Source organism: Hoplias malabaricus, chromosome 14 (assembly GCF_029633855.1).
Source record: "Hoplias malabaricus isolate fHopMal1 chromosome 14, fHopMal1.hap1, whole genome shotgun sequence".
NCBI classification, from domain to species: domain Eukaryota; kingdom Metazoa; phylum Chordata; class Actinopteri; order Characiformes; family Erythrinidae; genus Hoplias; species Hoplias malabaricus.
Window position 1 is genome coordinate 37,263,865 of NC_089813.1, and position 25,427 is coordinate 37,289,291.

The 25,427-nt window shown below is 41.3% G+C and overlaps 2 protein-coding genes across 2 annotated transcripts; both read right to left on the minus strand.

The window, feature by feature from the left end:
- Nucleotides 1-850: 850 nt before the first annotated feature.
- Nucleotides 851-6,428, minus strand: cdk20 (cyclin dependent kinase 20). Its single transcript, XM_066644106.1, has 8 exons — nucleotides 6,137-6,428; nucleotides 5,588-5,701; nucleotides 5,303-5,491; nucleotides 3,901-4,022; nucleotides 3,023-3,085; nucleotides 2,648-2,771; nucleotides 2,326-2,481; nucleotides 851-2,210 (listed from the first exon to the last, which is right to left on the minus strand). The coding sequence occupies exons 1-8, from the start codon at nucleotides 6,209-6,211 to the stop codon at nucleotides 2,019-2,021; spliced, it is 1,035 nt and encodes a 344-aa protein (XP_066500203.1). The 5' UTR covers nucleotides 6,212-6,428; the 3' UTR covers nucleotides 851-2,018.
- A 281-nt stretch (nucleotides 6,429-6,709) lies between these two features.
- Nucleotides 6,710-24,568, minus strand: hcfc1b (host cell factor C1b). Its single transcript, XM_066643536.1, has 28 exons — nucleotides 24,425-24,568; nucleotides 21,397-21,580; nucleotides 19,565-19,713; nucleotides 19,255-19,415; nucleotides 18,865-19,073; nucleotides 18,469-18,553; nucleotides 18,136-18,242; nucleotides 17,835-18,014; nucleotides 17,307-17,633; nucleotides 16,794-16,945; nucleotides 16,376-16,570; nucleotides 16,050-16,274; nucleotides 15,775-15,879; nucleotides 15,317-15,530; nucleotides 15,002-15,144; nucleotides 14,706-14,844; nucleotides 14,340-14,545; nucleotides 13,258-14,152; nucleotides 12,965-13,107; nucleotides 12,332-12,583; nucleotides 11,807-12,053; nucleotides 11,350-11,664; nucleotides 10,891-11,009; nucleotides 10,615-10,752; nucleotides 10,293-10,478; nucleotides 9,810-10,107; nucleotides 9,458-9,521; nucleotides 6,710-8,968 (listed from the first exon to the last, which is right to left on the minus strand). The coding sequence occupies exons 2-28, from the start codon at nucleotides 21,569-21,571 to the stop codon at nucleotides 8,929-8,931; spliced, it is 5,469 nt and encodes a 1,822-aa protein (XP_066499633.1). The 5' UTR covers nucleotides 21,572-21,580; nucleotides 24,425-24,568; the 3' UTR covers nucleotides 6,710-8,928.
- Between the last annotated feature and the right edge of the window lie 859 nt (nucleotides 24,569-25,427).

Consider the following 25,427-nt stretch of genomic DNA (forward strand, 5'->3'; position numbering starts at 1 on the left):
TCTGCGAGTAGTGTGGTGTGTTCTCTCTGTGTCTGCGTGGGTTTCCTCCGGGTCACTGTCTGTGAGGAGTGTGGTGTGTTCTCCCTGTGTCTGCATGGGTTTCCTCCAGGTGACTGTCTGTGAGTAGTGTGGTGTGTTCTCTCTGTGTCTGTGTGGGTTTCCTCCGGGTGACTGTCTGTGAGGAGTGTGGTGTGTTCTCCCTGTGTCTGCGTGGGCTTCCGCCGAGTGACTGTCTGTGAGGAGTGTGGTGTGTTCTCTCTGTGTCTGTGTGGGTTTCCTCCGGGTGACTGTCTGTGAGGAGTGTGGTGTGTTCTCCCTGTGTCTGTGTGGGTTTCCTCCGGGTGACTGTCTGTGAGGAGTGTGGTGTGTTCTCCCTGTGTCTGCGTGGGTTTCCTCCGGGTGACTGTCTGTGAGGAGTGTGGTGTGTTCTCCCTGTGTCTGCGTGGGTTTCCGCCGAGTGACTGTCTGTGAGGAGTGTGGTGTGTTCTCTCTGTGTCTGCGTGGGTTTCCTCCGGGTGACTGTCTGTGAGGAGTGTGGTGTGTTCTCCCTGTGTCTGCGTGGGTTTCCTCCGGGTGACTGTCTGTGAGTAGTGTCGTGTGTTCTCCCTGTGTCTGCGTGGGTTTCCTCCGGGTGTTCCGGTTTCCTCCCACGGTCCAAAAACACACGTTGGTAGGTGGATTGGCGACTCAAACGTGTCAACATTGCGCCCAATGATTCCAGGTAGGCTCTGGACCCATCGCAACCCTGAACTGGACACGGGTTACAGATAATGAATGAATGAATGTGAAATGAATAAGACCATTATGAATGAATGAATACCTGCACAGAACCGATATTTAACTACAGCATTTAATCAAGATAAGTTCGGATGAGTTCAGGTATGGTCTTATAAAACGAGTGTGTCGTTATTACTAGACATCATTTATTTGTTTTTATTTCTGGAAAGTTCATATCATATTTAATGAGACAGTCAGTTAAGGCATTAATCCAGATGGCATTTGTCCAGCTGACAAAAGGAAAATATACAGTTATTGTTGATAGTTAAGTTAATGCTTCATGTGGTACCTGCTCAAGCATTACACAGGTGACAGCACAACTGAAAAAAAAAAATTCCAGTGAAAGTAACTGATCCCATGCTTTGCTTTTTACAGGAAGAATGTAGCAAAGCCAAATTCAAATGAGCAGAACTGAAACACATTAAGCCTATTCAAATTTGACTTTAAATAAGAGTTTCACATTTCATACTTAAATTGATGATGGGCCTGGACTGCATAACTCTGCATATGCTGATTTTCAGTAAGAAAAATAACATCTTTAAAGTCTTATCCACTTTAGAGATGATGATGATACACGTACAGAATCACAACATTTAGTTATGTTTCATTTTGGTGCGTCAAGTTATTTGAACTCTTTGAGATGTTCATTAAATAACGCTGCAGAGTAACACCTGTTGCAATCCACAGTCTGGAGCTGGCAAATTTTGATTCAAATGTGCTTAACAGCTGGCCAGTTCTGGTTGACCTATGTTTGACCCGTGTTACGGTTTTATGACATAAATAACTTGGCAGGTTGAATGCTGCTCGTACACTGGTCACAAAATACAGTAATGTAATTGTTCTTGATGCAGCGTGTTAAAGAGACAACTGCTTCTTCCTTTTGGTGTGATGTTATATTTGAGTTTATGGTTTATTTTAAAGTGCCTGTCTTTCCCCATGTAAGCTTTGGGTAATAAAAAATAAATAAATTAATAAATAAAAAAGGCCAATCTGACAAAAAAAACAATTCAGAATCGACCCTGAAAATCTTATACAATGAATTTCTAAAACTGTTATTTAATCACTGTTTACAATCTGATATATTTTATAATTCAGACTGTAGCCATTTTATAAAATCAATAAGCTGCTATCTGCCTTTGTGCCTTGCGTCTGAACACAGCTTCTCATGGCAGACAGGTTTGTATTATCTGCTATAAAAATGGAACCTGTTTTTAAACTGCAGTTCAGAAAAGCAGTCAGCTTCACAAACATTCCCATGCATGTCGTTGGATCAAGCCAGGATCCACCAGGCTTTCGTGCAAAGGTCGATCCACGGAAAACTCAAAGGGAGGCTGCAGTCGCTGGCGGGAGTGCTTCCCTCCACGCTGAGGGATAGGAAGCTCGGAGTGGTGAGCAGGAAGAGGATCTGTGAAGAAGTATGGATGGAGTAATGCCTGAAGAAAGGAAGATTAATGAAAAAAAGGAATGTTAAAAAACTGTTCCAGTTGGACTACACTGAGGGTCCTAAGTTAAAGATTTACCACGTGGTTATGATTTACACAATCTGACCTGTCTAGCGCTGATCCTCTGCTTGGATGGATACACCAGAAATTTCTTCAGCAAGTCCACGGCCTGAGGTGACGTGTCAGGCACAATCTCTTCCAGAGGAATTGGTGGGTTCTCTTTAAATGTGATTTTATTGTAATCTGGCAATTCTGTGATCTCCTGTAGAAGATAAACACTGGTAAAATGTCTGTGGCCCTGGCTATAGCTGAACTTACTCATTAACTATAAAAGTAGTTTCCAGGAAGTCATAAAACTGTGCAGCACTGGGGTCCTACAGGAGTGGCACAGGGATGTATTGGCTTTTAGAAGTGACTGAACTGCTCACCGGCCACACTTTCTGGTTGGGAGTCCCAAGAACCCTGAGTACACAGCACAGCTGCTCAATGTCGTTCTCTCCGGGAAACAGAGGAGAGTTATTCAGCATCTCTCCAAAGATACAGCCCACTGCCCTGCCACAATAAAAGAAATAAATTCTCCATGAGAGTTTAGCAAAACTGGACTTCACTTAAAATTACTGCCATCTAGTGTGTACTTTTGAGAAGACAAGATGACAAAACGTCCAACAGGATCCACAGGCTTCAACACTAACATCTCTGATATCAATTACCTGTAACATACTAAAACATTTACTCATATAATAAGTCAACATACGTTTTCTCATGACAGATGGAAAGAATTATGACATTCTTATGAAACATACCAGAGATCCACTGCTTCGTCATATTTCCGAGCACCATACAGAAGCTCCGGAGCTCTATACCATCTGAAAAACAGCAGAAGAATGCTCTCTAATAATAAAAAAGCTAGATCTTGGTCTCAGAATTGAGCGGGAGCTCCCAAATGTTGAGGAGAATTGTCTCTATACGGTTCATCATGAAAATATTCCTTGTCACTATAATATGAATATGTTTATCTGTTTAAAGCTGCAGCTTACACAGATACTAGGCATATGAGAGTCGTCCCATCTCTCCACCTGAGTCTCTCCAGTCACAGCGCTTTTATGCTCCTTGTGCCTCTATTGGGCTCAACAGTGTTTTTCTGAACCCGGCTGTTTAGACAGTGTAAGAAAAGTGTTGTGTTGTTTGACCAAAGCCCTTATCGACCCATGTAATTAACAATGATATCCATTGCTTTAAAGGAACACTAGGCAACATGTGGGTTTCTTGCTACTAGGGCTCCCCCTAGTGTAATTTTCTTTTTTTTTTTACAGCACTGTACTGAATCAATGTGGAGGGGTACAGAGGGACGTGATTTTCTGTGTTTTTAACTCCATAATTGCTTAGTGCAGTTCCTACAGTGCTAAGCCTGAAGTAGCAAGGACAGTAGTCTCTCAGTAGACTCTCTAGGTAGAGTTTGGTACCTTTTGCCACACAACAACTGCCTACTACTGCAGGAAAAGAAATGTGACTGATGCAAAAGGACCAATCACAAGTCTGCTATTTTGGCATGATGTGTAGAAGGAAGCAGATAGCCAGTCAGAATGCAAATATTCTAAGCATGTGACACAATCAAAGGGGGAAAAAACAAACTAAATGGATGGTGCAATGTTTATAAGTTAGAAGTGTCCTAATTTCTCACCTTGTGGCCACCTGGTGGCTGTAGAGCCTCTCTCCTTCATTGGAAAAAAGTCTGGCCAGACCAAAGTCGGCAATCTTTAAATGACCAGTTGAGCTGATTAGAAGGTTTGCAGGCTTGAGATCCTAAAGACAAATTTGAGAATGAAACATTAGTCTAGGCGGCACGGGGGCGCAGCAGGAAGGTGTCACAGTCACACAGATCCATGGACCTGGAGGTTGTGGGTTCGATTCCCGCTCCGGGTGACTGTCTGTGAGGAGTGTGGTGTGTTCTCTCTGTGTCTGCGTGGGTTTCCTCCGGGTGACTGCCTGTGAGGAGTGTGGTGTGTTCTCTCTGTGTCTGCGTGGGTTTCCTCCGGGTGACTGTCTGTGAGGAGTGTGGTGTGTTCTCCCTGTGTCTGTGTGGGTTTCCTCTGGGTGACTGTCTGTGAGGAGTGTGGTGTGTTCTCCCTGTGTCTGTGTGGGTTTCCTCTGGGTGACTGTCTGTGAGGAGTGTGGTGTGTTCTCCTTGTGTCTGTGTGGGTTTCCTCTGGGTGACTGTCTGTGAGGAGTGTGGTGTGTTCTCCTTGTGTCTGTGTGGGTTTCCTCTGGGTGACTGTCTGTGAGGAGTGTGGTGTGTTCTCTCTGTGTCTGTGTGGGTTTCCTCCGGGTGACTGTCTGTGAGGAGTGTGGTGTGTTCTCTCTGTGTCTGCGTGGGTTTCCTCCGGGTGACTGTCTGTGAGGAGTGTGGTGTGTTCTCTCTGTGTCTGCGTGGGTTTCCTCCGGGTGACTGTCTGTGAGGAGTGTGGTGTGTTCTCTCTGTGTCTGTGTGGGTTTCCTCCGGGTGACTGTCTGTGAGGAGTGTGGTGTGTTCTCTCTGTGTCTGTGTGGGTTTCCTCCGGGTGACTGTCTGTGAGGAGTGTGGTGTGTTCTCTCTGTGTCTGCGTGGGTTTCCTCTGGGTGACTGTCTGTGAGGAGTGTGGTGTGTTCTCTCTTTCTGTGTGGGTTTCCTCCGGGTGACTGTCTGTGAGGAGTGTGGTGTGTTCTCCCTGTGTCTGCGTGGGTTTCCTCTGGGTGACTGTCTGTGAGGAGTGTGGTGTGTTCTCCCTGTGTCAAACACTGAACCCAGGACCCTAAGGCTGCTTTCATGTACAAGTGGGTGGTGGTTTACTCCGAGGTCCAACTTTGATTTTAGCCTTTCTGCGGGTATTTTTGAGCATTAATATAGCATAAATATAGCATTAATATATTAATATATACGTCACAACTCGGGCAGTTTGTGCTGCATTGAAAATTTCTGTATCCGACTTCAGCTTCCGGCTTCAGAGGGCGTTCATTTAATTTTAACCCAAATTACACTCGCCCGTCTAAACACAGCCTTATATGACATCAGAAAATGGTAAATGCTCCTATTTACAGACGCTTACCCTGTGCATGATTGAGTTTTCGTGACAGAACGCCACCCCTTTAAGCAACATCATCATGTACCCTTTGACCTGAGACTCGGTTAGGGGTCTCTGTGAGTTGCGAATAACTTCTGATAGATCTGAAAGCATATATTCAAACACCAGGACAAAGCCTGTGCCATGAGGAAACACATCCTTCAGTTTTACTACCTGTGGGGTGAGAGGGAGACATCAAACATCAGGCAAGGTAAGGCAGCGAAAGATCACAGGATACAAGTTGTGTATAAACTCATGAAGCAAACTCACATACTGATTGTCTTCAATCTCCTGAAGAGCTTTAATTTCTCTAAGCGCTTGGTTTGGAATTCCATCTTCCAGCTTTCGAAGGGCCACTTTCTTCAAAGCCACAGTCTCACCTGTCTGAGGAGGGAGGAACAATAGAGAAATGTGGGAACCTGAATGCAAAGGTTTTCAAAGACAATGACAATCAAATATCTTTATAAGGAGAATGCAGATCAAAATGAGAAGATTTTTAAAAGGACATTTTAATGAAGTGGATATTTCTAACATATACCAATTGCTCTAGTTTCGTCACACAATCATATGATTTAAAGTGAGATTGGTTGAGTGTGTGATGTGCCCCTAGTGCCCTGTCCAGTGTGTGTTCATGCCTTGCACTGAATGAGTCCAGGTAGGATTTTGACTCACAGTGACCAAGATGAGGATGAATGGATACAAAATATAAATGAATGAAAGTCTCTAAAACCCATGTAAGGAAGCATCTTGCCGAATCCCACAAGGCATGTATGTAGTGGATTCACAAAGTGCCCTATGTAAGGAATAAAGAACATTTACCTCAATGTGTTTGGCCTTAAATACAATTCCATGAGCTCCTTCGCCGATTCTACCGAGAATACTGTACTGATCCATGTTATGGACGAACGTTATCCACTTAAGCGGGTGAAGAGGAGTGACAACTTCGTCGGTAACGATACTGACCCGGTTTACAGAATCGCTTCCCACTAAACTAACGCCTAGCTAAAATTCTAATACCTGTGATTTCATACTGTATGCCCTGTCGTTAGACATCACACCGTTTCATAATTTAGCTTTAACCAGCTAGCCGTTTCATCGCTGTTTCCATGGATACATATGCAGTGGCAATGTATCGGCTCTTTAACTCGGTTCTCAAGTGAATTTTGGGAGCCGACTCAGTTTTTGCAAGTTAACAAAACATATTACAAATTACTTTATTGAAATTAAGTGACACCAATTCATAATTATGAGAAAGCAAGTAATAGTTCTGATATTTAAAGTAATGGCATCAAACTGTCAGATGTGAATGTTCTCTTTGTGAGACATTAGACAAAAGAGATGCTAAGTCAGTTGCTAATAAAGATTTATTGAAAATTAAATGTTTTGAGAAAGAAAATGACGAGTCGTTAGGAACCGAACGAATCGACTCTTCCATGTGAACGGAGTCAATAGATTTGATTCACAGGAAAGGCTTCAAACCAGTAAGAACTATGGCAGGCCCGAAGGCTCAAATTCGCGTTTGACACAGTGTACTAAGGATTCGACTTGAGTCTTCTCTAAAATTATTTATTATCATTGAATAATATCTTACGTGTTCATAAACAGTGTTAAAATCCCGCTGGTTATTTATATTACTTGTACACGACCTCCAAAACAACCAGGCAAAACAAAAGCAACACGACACAGAGGAGAACAAAACAGATTTCCATTACTTTTATATGTCAAGACACAAAAGCAATCAATAGATGACAACATGTAAAAACATTTGTTACAGATATTTATATAAAAAAGGCAGAGTTTTCTTGTTTTACGTCTTGCTACGTGAAAGAACTAATTTACAACCGAGTTCAAACGCAGGCTGTGCCAGTAATCCATCATTTGCAATTTTCCACTCCCAGCAACTCAAACCAATCTTTTTCAGTTCCTTTAAATGACTCTGCAGTCCACTTCTCTCTAGGGGGAAGGGGGGGGAAAAAAAAAAAAAAAAGAAAAGAAAAAAAATTCTAGAAACTGGGGTCATATGCATAACAATGTTGCAGAGCGAGGGCCCTGGTCCAGGATCAGATTGACTTCAACATCCTATTAATAACCTGAACCTGGATCAGCACCCTCACTAAGATTCATACATCTGTACCCTGCATCCCAAATGAGACCCAGCCAAGACCTCGGTAATATGGAAATGCCGCAAACATTTCCTACACTATGAAGAGAACCCCAGTTTTGCGTTTACCTCTACCAACACACAAACGAGCATAGAAAAAAAATAATCCACAAAAAGTAAATTTTACATAAACTATAGACTAGTAAAAGATTAACAGGAAGAAGGGGGAAATTAACCAACTGGGAACATAAACATTACTTCTGCAAAAGCCTCTTGGAAGTGTCCAACAATGTACAAGTAGGGAGACCCTGACCCGAAAAAAACAAAACAAAACTTTTATTTTCAGAATTTTTGAGCTTGTTAGAGTGGGGGGGGGGGGGTGTGTCTCTTACAAAAAGTTAATTTTCATCCTGAACCTCATCAACATTTGAAATACTCATCAACATGGGATGTAAAAAATACTGTGGCACCGGGACAAGCTGCCACAAAATCCCACAAGCACACACTCATGACAGGAATGAGCAGGAAGCAAGTTTTAAAACTTTGCAGATGCACACATACACAGCAAGAGAGGTCAAGTTTAAAAAAAAGAAAAAAAAAAAAGACAAAGACAAAAAAAAAAAAAAAAAAATACAAAAATAAACCACATACAGAGCTTCTGTATCACTGCTTACTATTTATGGGATTTTTTCTTTCTTTATACAAGATGTATTTTGATGCAATGCAAAAAGTCATAGGCCTCTCCATCTACAAGAGTCCTTACATCTTCGGTACAAAACGGTACAGTTCTTAAATCATTCCTTCTCGGCAATGTATGAAGACACAGTGATGTAATAATGGGCTACTGAACTCAAGACCGAATGTATAATTACAGATTTGTCTTTAAAACAAAGTCTCTTCCTCAGAAGCATCACCAAGTGCTGTGTTGTTTCCATCTTTCAATGGGTATTCCAGGTGAACTTCATTGTCTTCTCTCTCTTCATTCAGTCTCCTTCCATCTTGTGTCTGTGCCCAACTGAAGTACACAAACTTGCCAAAAAACATAAGGGTGGGGGAGAACAACTGACAAGAGTGAAGTCGCTTGTTTTTTTTCTGCTTTATCTATTGCTTGTATTGAATTAAGCTAAAATAAAAACATGAAGGAAGGAAGGTAGGTAACTGAACTACAGAAACAATCAATACAGTTAAACTGACTAACTGCTGCCATTGGAAAATTGTCACACAAAATTGCCAGGAAAAGCAAAAGTATGTGCTTTTAACTGTTTGTCAGAAGACACGTTTATAACACAAAAGGAGGAAAAATAAGGCGTCCATGGCACCAGAACGTTCGGTGAAGACTGGGGTTTAGGGCACAAAGATCTTAATTTTTTTTTTTTTCCTTTTTGCTGCCATCTCATGTAGTAGTTAGTGGTGGGGTATGGCCTCAGAAGGCAGGGGAGGGCATTCAGCAGGAAGAGTAGTTCAGTCATGGGTCTTGATCTCAGAGGGTTGAAGGACATGGCAAGCTTTTTCACTGGTCAGCTCTGGCCTTTTTTACACCAATACCTCTCCTGAAAAAAAAAGAAGCAAAACAGGATAATTTTCTGTATTTCGTTCTTTGGGTGCCTCTAACATATCACTGTCTTTGATGTACCTCATTTACAAGAAACATGAACATGATCATCACATACTCTTCACACTACGTAACGGGTAAAACGTAAATAAGAAATAGCCAGGGGAGGAGGAAAAGGAAAAATAAAATCAAACGATTCCCCAAATTAGTTGAATTTTTGTTTCTGGTAATTAATTAATTAATAAAAAAAGATATAAACAAAAGAAACCTGATAAATTCGAGAGCAACAAGACTGAACCATATTGTATGTTCGCACTGCTATGGGTAGACCAATACTTGGCATTTTATAACATTTTAAAAAAAGGAATAGTGAATAGTTATTGCCGTCACAACAAAACACTGATACTTAAGACTGTCTTCCTGTTTAGTAGAATACATTCTGTTAACCCAAATTTAAATACTTCACTAAGATTAATGAGATACTCACACATCAGGAGATGTAACTGGTCTCTTCACTGCAGATTTGGCAGCAGATCCATCCTTACTGGTTTCTGTAAAATACCAATTACATTATTGCCTTCTAAAATGCAGATACATCTAAGCTAATCTAAATATTGAGGACAGTGCTGCTTTCAACTGAACACTTCTAAATCAAACAAATCAATGTTCAAGTTTAGTTTCAAGAGAACTTCTCTAATGTTTACTTTGTAGTTTTGTCTTAATACAAAAACATTGTTTTTTTTGCCAAACCAAATGTCATGCGTGTTACATAGAAGCCTTATAAATATTTGCACGAATATGTGATTAATATTATTATTTTGTCCTCAGCCCTTGCTCACCTTGCAGCCACCTGACTTGCGTGGCAGGGCCGTAGCCTTTCTCGTTGCGAGCGGCAATACGGAAGATGATTGCAGGTTTGGTGGTGTAGTCAATGTGGGCATTGGAAAGGCTGGAGGTTTGAACCAGGCAAGAGGGGTTGGGGCCACAGTACACGCGCATAAATGCCAGCTGTGCGGGTGCAGACGCTTTGGCCTCTGTAGTCTGCGAGCTCTGGATGGCTAGGTAGACAGAATACTCGATAATCTTCCCTGAAGTTACGGATGGAGGCTCCCAAGTGAGGTGAGCTCCATCTGGGCTCTGTGGAACAAGCAAGAAAACAATGAACGAAGTGCAAAAAAAATAAAAAAATTAAAAAAAAACACCTATGACAGCTCACACATACAACACAAAACTCAGTTCAGAGGACAGGTTTAGTCAGGAAGCCATTTTGAGATTTTGGTGTGACGTACTGTACATAATGATTAAAGAACTGTGTTTTTCACCTTGCTAATTTTAATGGCACATGGTGCTCCAGGGAATCCAGGCAGACAAGTTTTGAAGGCGGACACCTCAGAGAAAGCTCCACGACCGCAAGTGTTAATCCCAGCCACACGGAACTTGTATGCTGTGCCAGGAGAAAGCTCCACTTTTTTCATCTGGCTGTAGTCTGGTATGGTCCCAGAATCGTCCTGCAACACGACAGAGTCACTTACCACCATTGATAACAAGCACATCTAATGATATACCAGCATTGTGTACTGTACATTATATTTTTAATACATAAAACTCACGTTCCATCATAAAGTATGAAAAGACATTTCTTACATCAGTAACCTCAGAGTCATCTGCGGGCATGTAGTAATGTGTGACGACCATGTTGGTAACTTTGACTATTCCAACATCAAACCACTGATTTTCTTTCTTCACAGGTGGTTTTACTGGAGCAGGGGGCACTCCTTGCTTCTGTTAAACAAATAAATATAATAGAGAAAAAGAAGGAAAATGTCAGACACCAGATATTTTCAGACAAATATATTCTACGTTACACAAATTCATCTCAGGTGACAATACAACATTCCGCAATTACAGAAATACGCTCACCCCAGCTGTAGATTCGATGCCATTGGCCACCTCAGCAAGAGTTGTGGCTGCCTGCATCTTGGCAGGGCTGGCCACAGCCATTGGCTGGGATGGAGCAAATGTACTTGATGGAGCCAAAGCTGCAAGAGAGAGTACAAAGTGTGTCAAATTGGACATTTCAGACTAATAATAACAACAACTGTTTCAGACCACTCTATATACACACTTAATAATAGCTGCACAATTCATATGGAATGTTTTGGTTTGATACATGTTCCTTTGCCCAATTTGTTTGTCCATCAATAAATGTCTAAGTGAATTTCAGCAATAAGGTTATTCAACAATCTATAGCATTATTATTATGCAATATTAATAAGCTGCAATTAGTCTGAGAGTCTTAGAACACCTAATTGAGCAATCAGCCATAAACAACTGCACAAGGGTACTAATCTTTAAGTATCTGGTCAGTTTTTCCCTCACTCTCGGCAGAAGTGCTTGGAAGAAGTCGCGCCACAGCTTCAGTGACGGCAGCGGCGGCAGCAGCCATCTCGTGGCCGTTGCTCTCAGACGTGGGATCGTTGAGACTGTCTGCTGGGGCAAGGCCCTCAGTGGGGAGAGCTGCAGAGGCTGAATCAGCTGCCAGCTGCTGGGCGGCAGCTGCAGCAGCAGCAGCAGCAGCAGCCTGGGCCTCCTGTAGCTGCTGTTGTTGCTGCACGAGAGCAGCCAACTCCTGCTGGGTCAAAACAATGGGGATGGTTGTTGACTGCTGACCATCATGTCCAGCATCCCCTTCATCTGAGAGAAATTAAAGAGAACATGTATCAGTCAAGCAAAATATCAAACAAAGGTGTACAACCATAACAACAACAATCTGCTAGGAAATTACGTCATGTTACTCCTATAAATTGCTTCATTTGTTTAGCCTGCATGTACTCACTGAGCACAGCCTGTTGGGCTGCCTGCAACACAGCCTGAATAGCAAGAGCCTGGGCCTCCTCAGTGGCTGCAGCCTGGGCAGCGGCTTCTGCTGCTGCAGTGACAGCCAGTTCTTCTGGGGTCAGTCCCGTTACCATCAGTGTAGTTTGCTGTCCCTCTGCAGACATTAGCTCCTGGGGCAATGCCAGAGCTTCTGAGTCCTGCCCTGCTAGACCCACAGCCTCCTCACCCTCTCCACCTTGCTCCATCTGCGCATATACAGACACCACAGTATTAAATAAAAACACCATAAAAAGGGTTAATTAGACATTTTAAGTGTCACACTCAGTTTATTGTAAGTCCATAATTAGTTACACCTCATCCACTATACATATACCTGAGAATTTTTTTTATAATCAGGTCTAATGCAACTGTTTTGAGTGGATATTGAGATGTAAACTTAACAAATCAACTATTTTGAAGATTATTCTTCCCAAAACAAACATACAAAATAATAATCATCAAAATCTTCACCACCGCAACATACCTCAGCTTGTGCGCCCTGTCCAGGCTGTGCTTCCATTGCAACATGCACCTGTAGCATGGTTCCTGCCTCATTGGCAGCACCTTCTTGAATAGCAACAACCCTGACAGTGCCCTCTTCGCCCAGCTCAGCTTCTGTCTGCATGGACTCCTCACCCGTTGCCATGGCCTCAGAATCACCCTGTTCCATCGCCTCTGCTTCACCTTCACCTGAAGCTTCCTCGATGGCAGCAGAGCCTGCCATGGAAGAGATCTCCTGCAGGGAGAAAAATAAGAACATGCAACCTGAGAAGTGTAGCGATGTATAAACCTGGGAGGGAAACTTTAAATGTCCAAGCATAATTACTTAATTTAGTATATTTTGAAGTCAAACAAACATTTAAATGCTTCAAGCCATGGTTTAATTCTCTCTAGTCCAAAAGGCAAAGCTACATGTTTGTCACATCTTGAGTAAAAGCAAAATCAGCATTACAAGAATGCTCCCATAGCAAGACACACTGTAAAAATTTTATTAAATTAGGTAATTAATAGGCATATATTAAAATATTCTTTATAAACAGAATACGGGCTGTTGGAAAAAGGCACGGAACACTAATGACGGCAAGTTTAAGATCAGGGGAAACAATCAAATACTTACTGGGACAGAGGGCCCTGGGGTGGGTGTGGCCTGGGTAACTGTGGTGACAGCTCTGCTTTGGATTGTGGGATTGGCAGGCTCTGTAGATGAAGTTGCCTCAGCACTGGTGCTACTCTCCTCTTGTCCTTCTGTACTTTGTTGAGCTGCAAGACAATTACAAGCAAGCAAACATAACATAAAAATGCAGCAACAATGAAAAACAAAACCTATTCAGTAAATTAAAAATATCAGCAAACATGTTAAATATAACTTTTTCAAACTAATCATATCATCCAAGATATAATTAAACATGCCTATGCCTTCGGATGACTCCAGGTTGCTTGTGGCAGTGGTTGTGGTGTTGGTTGTTCCTGTTTCATGAGTTTCGCAGGGTGGGTTAGAACACACTCTTTGGACACTGCCATTTTGCACTGCTCCAATGGACGACGAAGCCTGGGTAGGCGTGTTGGTGGTTCCAGTCTCGTGCGTCTCACAGGGCGGGTTAGAACACACTCTCTGCACAGTGTTGGCCTGTCCACTGCCCATGTTCGAAGATGCTTGTGTGGGTGTGTTGGTGGTTCCCGTTTCATGCGTTTCGCAGGGAGGTTTGGAACACACTCTTTGTACCATGTTGGTCTGGCTGCTGCCCATGCTTGATGTTGCTTGCATCTGTGGGTTGGTTGTTCCTGTCTCATGTGTCTCACACGGAGGGTTAGAACATACCGGAGACAGAAGTGTACTGCCGGGTAGGCTCGCTGTTGCCTGTTGGGATGTCGTACTGCTATCAACCATGCCCATCTCCCTGGAGCCCATGCTGCAGCTGGCAGTAGTGGCCGTGTTTGTGGTGCCTGTGTCATGGGTCTCTGATGGTGGATTGCTGCATACCTGCTGCACTCTGCCCATATTGGCAGAAGCTGTGGTTGTTGTGTTGGTAGTTCCAGTCACATGCGTCTCACAAGGTGGGTTTGAGCATATCTTGGCAGCAGCCACAGTGGCGGTGTTGGTGGTGCCAGTTTCATGAGTCTCACAGGGTGGGTTGGAGCAGACCAGAGTCACTTCACCCGGGGCATCGCTGGTTTCAGCCCCCGTGGAGGAGGGCTGCTCTGATGTGGGGGATGCCAGGATGGAGACTGGGAGATCTTGCACAGGCTGAGCCTCCACACCACTAGGGGTGCTAATCAGAGTCACCTGAGTTGGTTGCGTAGCTGCCTATAGGAGGAAAATTATATACAATATTGTAAATAATAAATAAACATACCCATGACTTATTTACTGTTTTTTTTTTTTTTTTTACTGTACTGCAATTGTAGAATCATATCTTGTTTGACATTACACATGAAAACAGTAAATATGATACTAAGAAAAACCCATGAACTACACCAGAAGTGTGCATTACCTGCAGGGCCACAGAGGACGCAGTAGTCAGGTTTGTCTGAGCAGCCGACACAGTAATAGTTGCGGGACTGATTACCTGACTGGAAAGTGTGGCAATGGTACCCAGGGTGGTTATGGGAGTACCAAGGTTAGCATTGGAAGTAACAACATTGCCCCCTGCCAGGCTGGTGGAGACAGTGCCAGTCACTGTGCCAAGAGTAGTTACTCCTACACAACAGAATAATAAGTGTAAATGTTTTAGTGGGAAGATATAAAAAGGATAAAAGCTACATTTAACAAGTTCCATTTTATTTTTAATATTATTCAACTGTGTGAGAAAACATTTCACACCCCCCCCCCCCCAATGATCCAAGTGTGATACTCTTACCTGTGGTGCCTTTGACGACTAGCGTGGTAACTGTGGGTTTGGCTGCAGACACTGTACCAGGAGAAACAAGACGCATGCCACTCATAGGCACAGTTCGCAGAATGGTGCCAGGTTGCCCAGGTGCACCTTTCAGGACCACCTATAGAAAAATGTAAGTAGCAAAAGGATATACAAATTCCAGAAAGCCACAGTTCACTGAGAAAGTATTGTGCTTGATGTAAAAATCATACATTTCTGTCTGCTAAAAAATAAAAAAAATAATAAAAAGAAATAAAAAGAACAAAGAGGGCCCTCACCTGTGTCACTCCCTGCTGTCCAACTCCTGTGGTCAATTTCGGTACAGCTGTGATAATTTTGCCTGGTGTGCCTGTGCCTGGTGTTACCATCTTGGTGGTGATTATGGTAATGGGAGACTTTATACCTTGGCTGCTGGAAACACCTATAATTGAATTATGAAAACGGGAGGTGGAGACAGGCATGTTTGTGTTAGAAGATACCATGTAAAGACTCAGCAACAAACTGCATGAACAGCACAGAAACTGATGGAACAAAATGAACAGGCAACTTCCCACTAACCCAACAAGATCTGAGAGAAACATTTTAAAACAGACCTCCAGCTCCCTGCTGAATGGCAGACACCGGGATTGTTTTGATGATAGTGGTGCCCGGTTTGGCGGCAGTACTTTGGGAGACTCCACTAATGCCCAGGATGGTGGGTTTGTTACCAGTACCACCTGCCTGCGTGGTTGTGATGATGGTGGTGGGTTTGCCATCAGCAGAGGTAACCAGCTTGAGGATGGTGCCTGCAGGTAGAGGACCCTTTGTCTGGAAAAGCAATGTTAGGAGCATGTGAGAAACACGTAAGTTCAGTAATCATGGGGAGAAAATAAATGAATGAATAAATAAATAAATAAATAAATAAACTTCTCATGAACATAGCAAGTTTCAACAACAACAAAAATTAGCTTGAGTTTAAAATTTCACTGCATATCAACTTTACAGGTAAACTGATCTCTATGCTGTATGAAAACCTATTCCTAGTTTAATAACTAGCCCTGATGTTGCTTACCTGTATTATCTGAGTGACAGGACTGCTTCCAGCTTGACCTGTCACTGCAGATGTCTGTACTGGTTTGGTCTGGACCACAGACATCACCTTCCCCAGGCTTGAGATCTGAACAGGAATATATATACACACACATTGCAGATAAGTGTGAATGTCAATTCTAGAAAAGTCAGTGCAATATCAAATATTAAGATTAAATTACGACTAATATCACATTATATAAGGATTTCTGTTTTCTATTCTCTTAAAATTTTACATTTGTTTTTAATCATATTTACCAGAGTTCCACCGCTGCCTACAGTAAGAGGGCTCTTCACAAGAGTGATTGTTTTGGTGACACCTCCGACCACTGTGGTGACCACCTGGGCCTGCTGGGCCACAGTCACCGTGCCCGACTTGTGGACAGTGATGATGGGCCGGGTTGGGGTATTTGGAGTAGAGATGGTTGATGTCCCAACTTGGGCAGCGGCTGTCTTCAACATGCGCGTTGCTGGGTTACTCACCTAGAGAAAGAAAAAGAAAGACATTAAATAATTATCCAAAAACGATTCTTAACCAAGTACTTCAACAGAAGAGGTTTTAATAGATTGTGAACAGCACCCACCATCACTGGTGAAGCAACTTTCACGGTAGCTGGTAGAGATGTGGAGCCTGGAGTCACAGCAACAGTCTTCACTATGGTGGCTCCTGCTGGCACATTCAACACAGTGGCTGTGGAGGAGGGCGGTATCTTCTGTGTGGCAGCTGCAGCTGCAGCCAGGGCAGCCATGCCACTCATCTGCGGGCTACTACCAATTGGCTAAAGACAGAGGGGTTGTGCAAATAAAAACAATGTTCAACCAAAATATGGAGGATAGGTAGAGATGTTTTTCCATCACAGCATTATTAGCATAAGGTATTTAAATGTGAACAAAAGTTCATAAGCAACAAATGTACAACATCACCTAAAGCAGCATTCAAAATGCTGTCATAATTCAGGTGGGTTTACCTCTGGTACCCAAACGAACCCCAAGATAACATACCGTTCCCTGAGTGCTCTGTGCAGGGACAACCATGCGGACTCCAGCAGGAAGTGATGTAACAGTGACTGGGGACTTTCCCACTTGATTGGCCTGACGCACGGTGACAATGGAAGTTCCAGGAGTGGACTGAGGTGCAGCCACTTTCAGAATAGCTAAATAATAAAAAAAGTAAAAGTAATGATACCAACTTTTGACAAATGTTTTCCATACACTTGAGGCAAATGAAAAAAAAAATTGATTTTCTAAGTGCACGATTTCAGAACATTTTAAAGAATAAATCTGATGAATTTAACATTTTATCCTTCCAGTGAACACTATTTGACACTAGTCATATTTACCTTTAAAAGGGAATTTGACAAAGAGTTTAAAATTGTTTGCTTGAACCACAGATAATGTCACATACAGCCTGCAAAGGCCATAGGCAGTGCAGCCAACATGTACCAATTTCTAAAGAAAGAAAGGGGGGGGGGGGTGTGAGAATTTGCATTTTGTTATTGTAGCATAATATTTTACCTGGAGCACGGGGTGAAGCAGCAGCGAGCGGGCTGCTGGGCATGGATGTTGCGGGGGATGGAGTCTGTGGTACAAGTGTGACACCTGTCAGAGGAAGGCTCTGTGAAGCTGGGGCAGCCGCAGCAGGGGCCGGGCTCTTGGGTGAATTGGCTGGCAGAGAGGAAGCAGGAGTAACGTTTGGAGAGGTCGCTGCTGTTGCAGCAGGGATGTCGTATTTCTGCAGCTGCAGAAGGTAAGTGTCGGCAGTGGACACTGCACCCCAGCTCACTTCCAGGGAGCTTGTGTTGGCACGGACCAGCTGGACACGTGAAGGGGCATGGGGACGGTCTGCAGGAAAGGCAGGATTTTGTTTTTGTTTTTTAAGTCTTTATCCTCCAGATAAAACAACATTAATCTTAAACTCAGACAGCAGTCATATACAATATTAGGGCAAAAAAAAAAAAAACAACAACAACAATTACACGTTACAAGTTCGTTTGAACAAAGTTTTCAAATTGCAACTAAGGCAGTAAAGCTAGTTTAACTCACCTGTCTCCAAATACCAGAGATCTTTGCAGCACACCTGATTGTTCCAGGCCTTGCGGTAGCCATCCCTTCCGCTCCAGACATACAACCTGGAATTAATAGCTACAGAGCAGTGGCCAGCTCTGGCCCTGGGGATGTTGTCTTCTAGTGTGTCCATTAAAATGTTCTCCCATGTCATGGTGTCTGAGGAAAACAAAACGAAAGCAATTAAATAGAGTTCAAATGACAAAAAAATAAAAATCTAACAGTTATTGTCCAATCAAAAGTATCTACCAATATTTCTTACAGAAAAAAAAACACCCACCTAGATTTAGGCAAGCCAGTGTGTTTGTGCACTTCCATTCCTTTTCATGTGTAGCCACTTTCACATCATCCATCACCAAAGGCACCCACCCACCAAACACATACATCCTAGAGACAGATAGCAATGAGGTGAGTTACTGCAAAACCAACAATAAAACATTGTAGACAGAGAACACCATAGCAAATTAAACAATTTAATACATCATGTATGATCTGTTCTACGCAGCAAATAGTTTGTGGGATTCCGTTAAAAAGCATCAAAACATGATCAGACATTGTAACAACACAAATGAACAATATTATACATGTATCATGACTAAAAGAAAGCACTCACTTGTTTGTTATAGTGGTGGCTGAGTGAAGGCTGCGAGGAAGGGGAGCTGTGCCGCTGATGGTGGGCTTATTCCAGGTCAGAGTGTCTGCCAGACAGACATTTTAAAGAATATTTATTAAAAAACACTAACACCAGAAAGCAGGCTTACCAAATACAAGTTATTCCACAGAAATATATATTCGACTAAAGTTCTTCAACTCTACACAACACATACCAAAGCATCTTCAATAAATCTTTCGCAAAGCAAATGAAAATTCAAGTTCTCAAATGTATTCACTTAACCTCTGAACAATGCCAAAACACAATTTAAGTGTGAAAATCTAACACGATAAATATTAAAATGTCTTTCATACGGTTAATTAAAACTGACCCAGTTTATTCACAAGCTCCTCTCACCTATGTCTAATGTCCAGAGGTCTCCAAGCCGACAGCCACTCATGCCACCGTAGATTACCAGGCGAGACTTTTTGGAGGTTTTCTCTGTATAGACCACAGCAGTGTGGCTCTCACGAGGAGGAGGCAACACACCGTATGTGATGGGGATGTCCCAGCCTGTCACATTGGAGCCGGGACGCAATTCTAGTGTGTACAGATCATTCAGGTATCTGCACGGGGTTGAAGGGAAAAACGTTATATTAAAGGTTTCAAGTTTTAGTATTCTCAGTACAGCGAGTTGTATGATGAGACTTACTGAAATATCAGTTTACAAAATAAACTGTGACAAGTCATGTATGGGTTACATGATGTTAAAAAGACAACAAAACGTGTTTGTTATTGATTCGCTACCTCGGAATATTGTTTTTGGGATCCTCGCTGTCATTGGCAAGGCCTCCGAACAGGTAGCATTTGTTTCCCACCAGAGAAAAGCTGTGGCCCAGGCGAGGACAAGGGGGTGGGCCATTTTTGGGGGCTTTAGGCTTCAGCCGTTTCCACTCCCATCTACTGGCCTGTTTAAAAGAGACAAGACATAAATAAAAACAACCCAAGAGAAAAAAAATATTGGTCTGATAGCACTGGGCTTTAATTTTAAATACAAAGACTGACAGTTTATTAATAAATAATGACAAATATTTAAATGCATTTACAAAACATTTACCTGTAGTTCATATAGATCGTTGCTGTACTTTCCATATTCCACCATACCCCCAAACACCAGCAGCCTTGTGCCATCACACACAAATCCATAAGCAGCGCAGCCAGGTGGAACATCACCCCGAACAGCCGGAATAAACCACTGATTAGTTGCTGTAGAAATACAGGTCAGACATTAGGCTTTGGGATGGGCATTTCAATTTAAGTTTGATAACTACTTTTACATTGTACTGTTAAATTAATAGTAAATTAACTAATTGCAACCAAACTCTTCCTAATTTTGAACCTGATACTCAGTCAAATAAAATAACACAGATGCATTAATCCAGGAGGCGGTTGCCACTTCACAGCTGTATGCTGAAGAGGCTAGATGCAATAAGTCCACATTATCTAGTGATTTTAGTGATTAAAATATTGTTTTCAATTATGATGGACTGTTAACAGGGGTAAATATAGAAACTAAACATCTGAAAAGTTTGTAAAAGCTACCTCAAAGGTATGAGCAGCTTTAAAATTCCTGCTTCAGACATTTACATTAATGTTAAAATTAAGTGTGAACAGTTTTTTTTATTTTTATTTATCCTTAGTGAGGAGGTACAGGTTGAGCAAAGTAAGGCAAAACAGCAATGAAAGAATTGTATTAACTTCTTTACCAATAGCACGTGTGTGAATACTTGGGTTAATTCTAAAACATTTTTATTTTGACTTTATGATAAGTATATAACATATGGAAACAGCAGCAAGAGCGGTCACTCTTTCAATTTTAGCATCTAATCATTCATTAAATCATCAGAAGTCAGAAAATTTATGATGGGCCATTTCATTTTGGTCTGTCTGTAAAATTTCTGGTAAAATTCTGAAAACTATAAATACACATTAAGCCATTAGAAACAAACAATCAGGTGACAACCAACTTCTCAGGAACCGAGCACAGTGCACTGTTTTCGCAATATTACAAAACCTTTCAATCTTAAAACGTATCAGGAAACACTGTGGTGGGAGACAAACAGTAAGATATCTAAGCTGAGAACGAGTGTAAATACAGCCACAGCAATGCGGGACATTATCCGAGAGGTGGAGTTTGTTGACGTCGTGCATGTTGTATTAACCCGCCATTTCTCTTTGCAGTTTTTCCCTCCATTCTCTCCCTTCCTTCCCTCCATCTCTGGCTCTCTTCTGTCTGGGTTAGCCGGCTTCTATCTAGCATTAGCTCTCTGCAGCTAACAGTAGGATAGCCACAGCTAGCTAGGTTCACAACCCTGCCTTTTTATTTTTGATTTTGAGAGTACCGAGATATCAGACTTTGGACACAAAGCATCAAAGGAAACTATTAACATAAACGTAACACAACAGAGAATGGTTGCATTTTATACGCTGTGAACACAAATGAAATGGGCGTCTTTGTAAAAGCTACAGAAAAAGAGAGCATTAGCTCACTGGATTTATTTAGCCAAGAGCTTGAAGAATCAATAAATAACATTAGAGGAACAGCAACATTAACATTCACAGAGAACTTTTAACCACGATAGTGTCAATATACATTTATTAAAACACAAAGGTCATGGGTCTTTTTCCTGACAAAGTATCGGTTAAACCAAAGGCAAGTAACATAAAATTATTAAATCAGACCCCTAAACTTTACCCTAAGTGTGCTAGCTTCTTATTGGAATTAACACCACCCGTTCCACCTTAACTTTGCATTGTATCCGCCGCGCCATTTAAGGTGGAACGGCAAATTCCAATAAGATGCGTGCAGTTAAATGCTGCTTGTTTGGTGTTTGTATTAAAATGTTGATGTTTGCAAAGACATAACATCATCATGAGCGAGTAATTTACCAGTGTTATAGACGTGAAGCTCGTCCACAATACCCTCGTTTCCTCCACCGAACACAACCATGAGCTCCTTGATGGCTACAGCCCGGTGGCCGTGCCGGGGTCGTGGGACCGGGCCGGACCAGCCCAGAACCCGCTTCCACCGGGGCTGCAGAACCGTGGGGCCAGGAGAAGACATCTGTTCCCTCTTTTAACGAGAAACAAATCCCATTAAAAAGAGAAGTTTCCGAAGAAAACCCACTCTGTGCTGCGAGCTAACAATAACGTTTGCAATGTACGCTCTGTCGGCTCCCAGCTCAATATAGATAACGTTAATGTATTACAGAATATCGCTTTAAACAAGAAACGATAGCTTGTTCAAATAAAATGAATGAGTATAACTCGCAAAGCATGTATTTTAGCTACATCTTGGTGCAGCCAGCTCGCTAATTCGCCCGAGATTAGCTCGCTAAACAAAGCAGCGTTAGCGTAGAAACAGTAACCCAGTTATTTGTTCGATAAAGGTGAGAGGAAAATTAAAGATTCTCCACCAATCAACCACAGACGGAAACTATTTCAGAATTGTAGACACTTCAAGCCCGGTGATTTGAATAGTATACTCGATTTGTGGTTAAATCACCAGAAGCTTTGCCGCTAGCTTAGCTTAAAGAATCCGCGGGTGCAAGAAAAACAACGCCGGTAAAAACAGCACAATACTCCGATTCTTTCTGATCCAAAATTCTCGAATATTTCACACCAACGACTATTTTTTTGTTCACGGCGTACTTAAACGTTATTTCTCTTCCTTTTCTCCGTCAGAAAACGTACAAGAAAAAGCGCTCTGAGTGAATTAATCAGAGAAGCTTGAACAGAGAGGGCAGCGAGGGAGAAACAGCCGCCATCTCGCAACGTTAGCCCTCGGCTAGGCGAATAGCTTAGCGCGCTAAGGGGCTAATGTTAGCTGAGCTAACGTCAGAGTGAAAATGGCCGACGGGGTGAGGCCCAAAAAAAAAAAACAAATAAAAAAAACCCCACACAATCAACTGGATCCCTACTCCCTTCAAAGTTAGGGGAAAAGCAAAAACACTGGCTCCTGCATTCAAGCGGCGCGTCCACTACAGTTTCTAGTTCATTTGAAAACACATTAACATTGCAGGAAAAAAAGGAACATTTTAAACATGTTCTATTTAAAGAAAATACTTTATCATAACATTAACATTCTCTTTATTATTAAACCACAAAATCAAAAGATTTGGTTTGTTTATATGACCTTTACTCAGCTTATTTTATCTTAACAGTTTTGCCCTCTTGATAACATTCTTACATTTTTGTGACAAAACATTCTCAATAGCAGAATAACACCAGATTTGAATAATTTCATTCCATTACCATTCTGCTTTAATAACGCTGGTAAAATTTATGTACATTGTGTTAAATCAAGTTCAAAAATAACAATAATAATACATTTAAAAATAATAAATAATAATTAAAAAAACATGGAGGAAATTAATAAAACTACTAAAGTAATATTAACTTGTTTTTTTTTTTTTGCACTGAATGTACAGAGCCAGAATTTCATTCAGTTGTGGGTGTGGTGATACACTGCAGTGTGGGATTAACTTTGGTGTAACTTTGTTATTAACAAGTTCAGTTTCCTTTTCAAAACATGTTTTTGTTAATAGAAAACTCTAAATAAAATTGCAGCTTTTGCAATTTGAAAATTGATATATGAAGATATTATAATATACTACTTAATCATGTTGTAATGTAACGTGTGTTTAAAATTCTGTAGACAATTTGTAATTAATGTGTAAGAATTGCATTCTACAACAAAAGAACTGTCTATTCTGTCTGTATTGAAATGTTATAGAGGCGGAATGTCGTGCCTCCCAAAGCGCCCTAGTCTTTTAGGGATCATAGAGCCGTTTGGGACACGCCCCAATTTCCATTTTCTGCCGCCGACATCTTGTAGCTTTTGCTAAAAACTAAAATAAGCTGTAGCTAATGGGGGAGGATAACAGCCGCTTAGCTCGCTAAAATGCTAAAGCTAATGTTAAGTGAGCTTGGCTAAAGTCAGAATTAAAAATGGGCGGTGAACACTAACAATAACAAAAGTCAATTTCTATTTTGGCTAAATAGATGTAACTAGAACTCACTGTAAAAAACGGATTATAAAAGAATAAATGAATGTGGCAGCAAGCAAATGAGCTAATTTTAACCCTCTCTAATAAATACTTTCAACGAGACCCTGGTTCATTGTAAGTGACTTTTTTCTTTTAAAATTGCCCCCATTGCATTATTTCTACAATTTTACTAACTCCCCATTTTTTGTGCTATTAGTAATAATATCCACATTTTCTTTAATTTAATATTTACGTAATATTGCTCCTACCCACATTCCCTAGTTTTCAACAGTTCAATGCAGCTTTTTGTCTGTTTTCATTCCATCTTCAAATTGCGCTAACGTTAACGTCTTTTCGCTTCACCGAGTCAAACGTTAACTTTGCACACAAAACTCAGTAAAAATCAACTGGAGTCGGTGTACTTAATCAGGGCAAACTACCCTAACTCTAATCGTAGTACGTAGAAGTAGAAGTAATGAGAAATCAATAAAAACACTGCAAAATTTTCGCTTGTTAGCCTCTTTTAAATATTTCCATTCCACCTTAAATGGCGAGGCAGTTACATTCAGGCGTCTCCGTCGCTTCAAGGTAAGTGCTGCGCCATTTAAGGTGGAACAGAAAATTTAAAAAAAAAAGAGGCTAACTCCGGCTTGCAAATATGCTGCTTTGTCGCCGGAGAAATTATGATCGAGCTAAAACAAAAGAGAAGGACAAAGAAATTTGGGCTGTTACAGTTTCATGCAGTTTTTATTCGCTCGTATCGCGGAGAAGGGCAGTTTTGCAGTTTCCCCGCGAAACCCATAAAGGCGAATGTTATTTGGCTTTAGCTTCCCTCAGTAAAAATGGCCGATGGTGCCGTTACCGTTAGCCGTCATGAGAAACGCTGCAGAACTAAGAGGGAGATTTCTTGCCTTTTTTAGAACACTTACCCTCTCCGAGCTGCTATTAACGATCAGGGAAATGACCAGAGGGAAAAGACTCTGTGAAGGAATTAAACCCCAAGTGTTTATCTGTCTTCTTTCCTGCAGATATTGCTAACTCTACATCCTTTCATGCCGCCCAGGAAGCCGCCATCTTCTTAACAACCCCAGTCATCAAACTGCCCCTCGTTCTACTGCCCCTCCAGCCCCCAGGAGTGCAGACAGAGACAACACTGCGAATATAGGCCTATAAATGCACAACACATAACACTGACCTACAATTATATAGACCCACACACATATATATATATATATATATATATATATATATATATATATATATATATATATATATATATATTTTTTTTAGAAAGAAAGAGATTTTAATACATCTCCAATAAATATAAACTTTTCAATATTGTTCACACTAGATGTCTTATAATGGAAAAAGATGTCAACATAACAGCTAATTTCAATGACAGTCTGAAATGAGTTTAGACAGCCAGGACTTCTTACATCATTAAACTAAGCAACCAATCCTGCCAACTCGAGGTCTGGGAGTGAGGCTTTGAAGATTTAGGAGAGCAGTGAATGTTTGAGTGCAGATAAAGTTAGGGAATTGCATATCCTAAACAAAGGCAAAGGTTTACAATTGCCATTTAGAATAATAATAATAATAAAAAAACCCTTCTGAAAATGTTAGGGGGAGTAGAAATTTGCAACTCATTTGTTGCCTCCTCAATCCATAGCAAAACGGATGGAGAAATAATCAGAAACTTGACTGAAATAGTAGAAACCTAAAACATTTTTCTTATGACTTTGTGTAAGTCATAATTAAATGGTTTCTCATCATTATAACTTTAAATCTAATTATTAATATGATTTATTATCTTTTAAATGTTATCGTGTCGAATAAAAGCAATGCAGCTATTTCTTATTACATTTCAAAAATTGCAATTTTGAAAGCAAGTAAATATTTCTGTAGTACCTCAAACATTTTCTAAACAGCCTT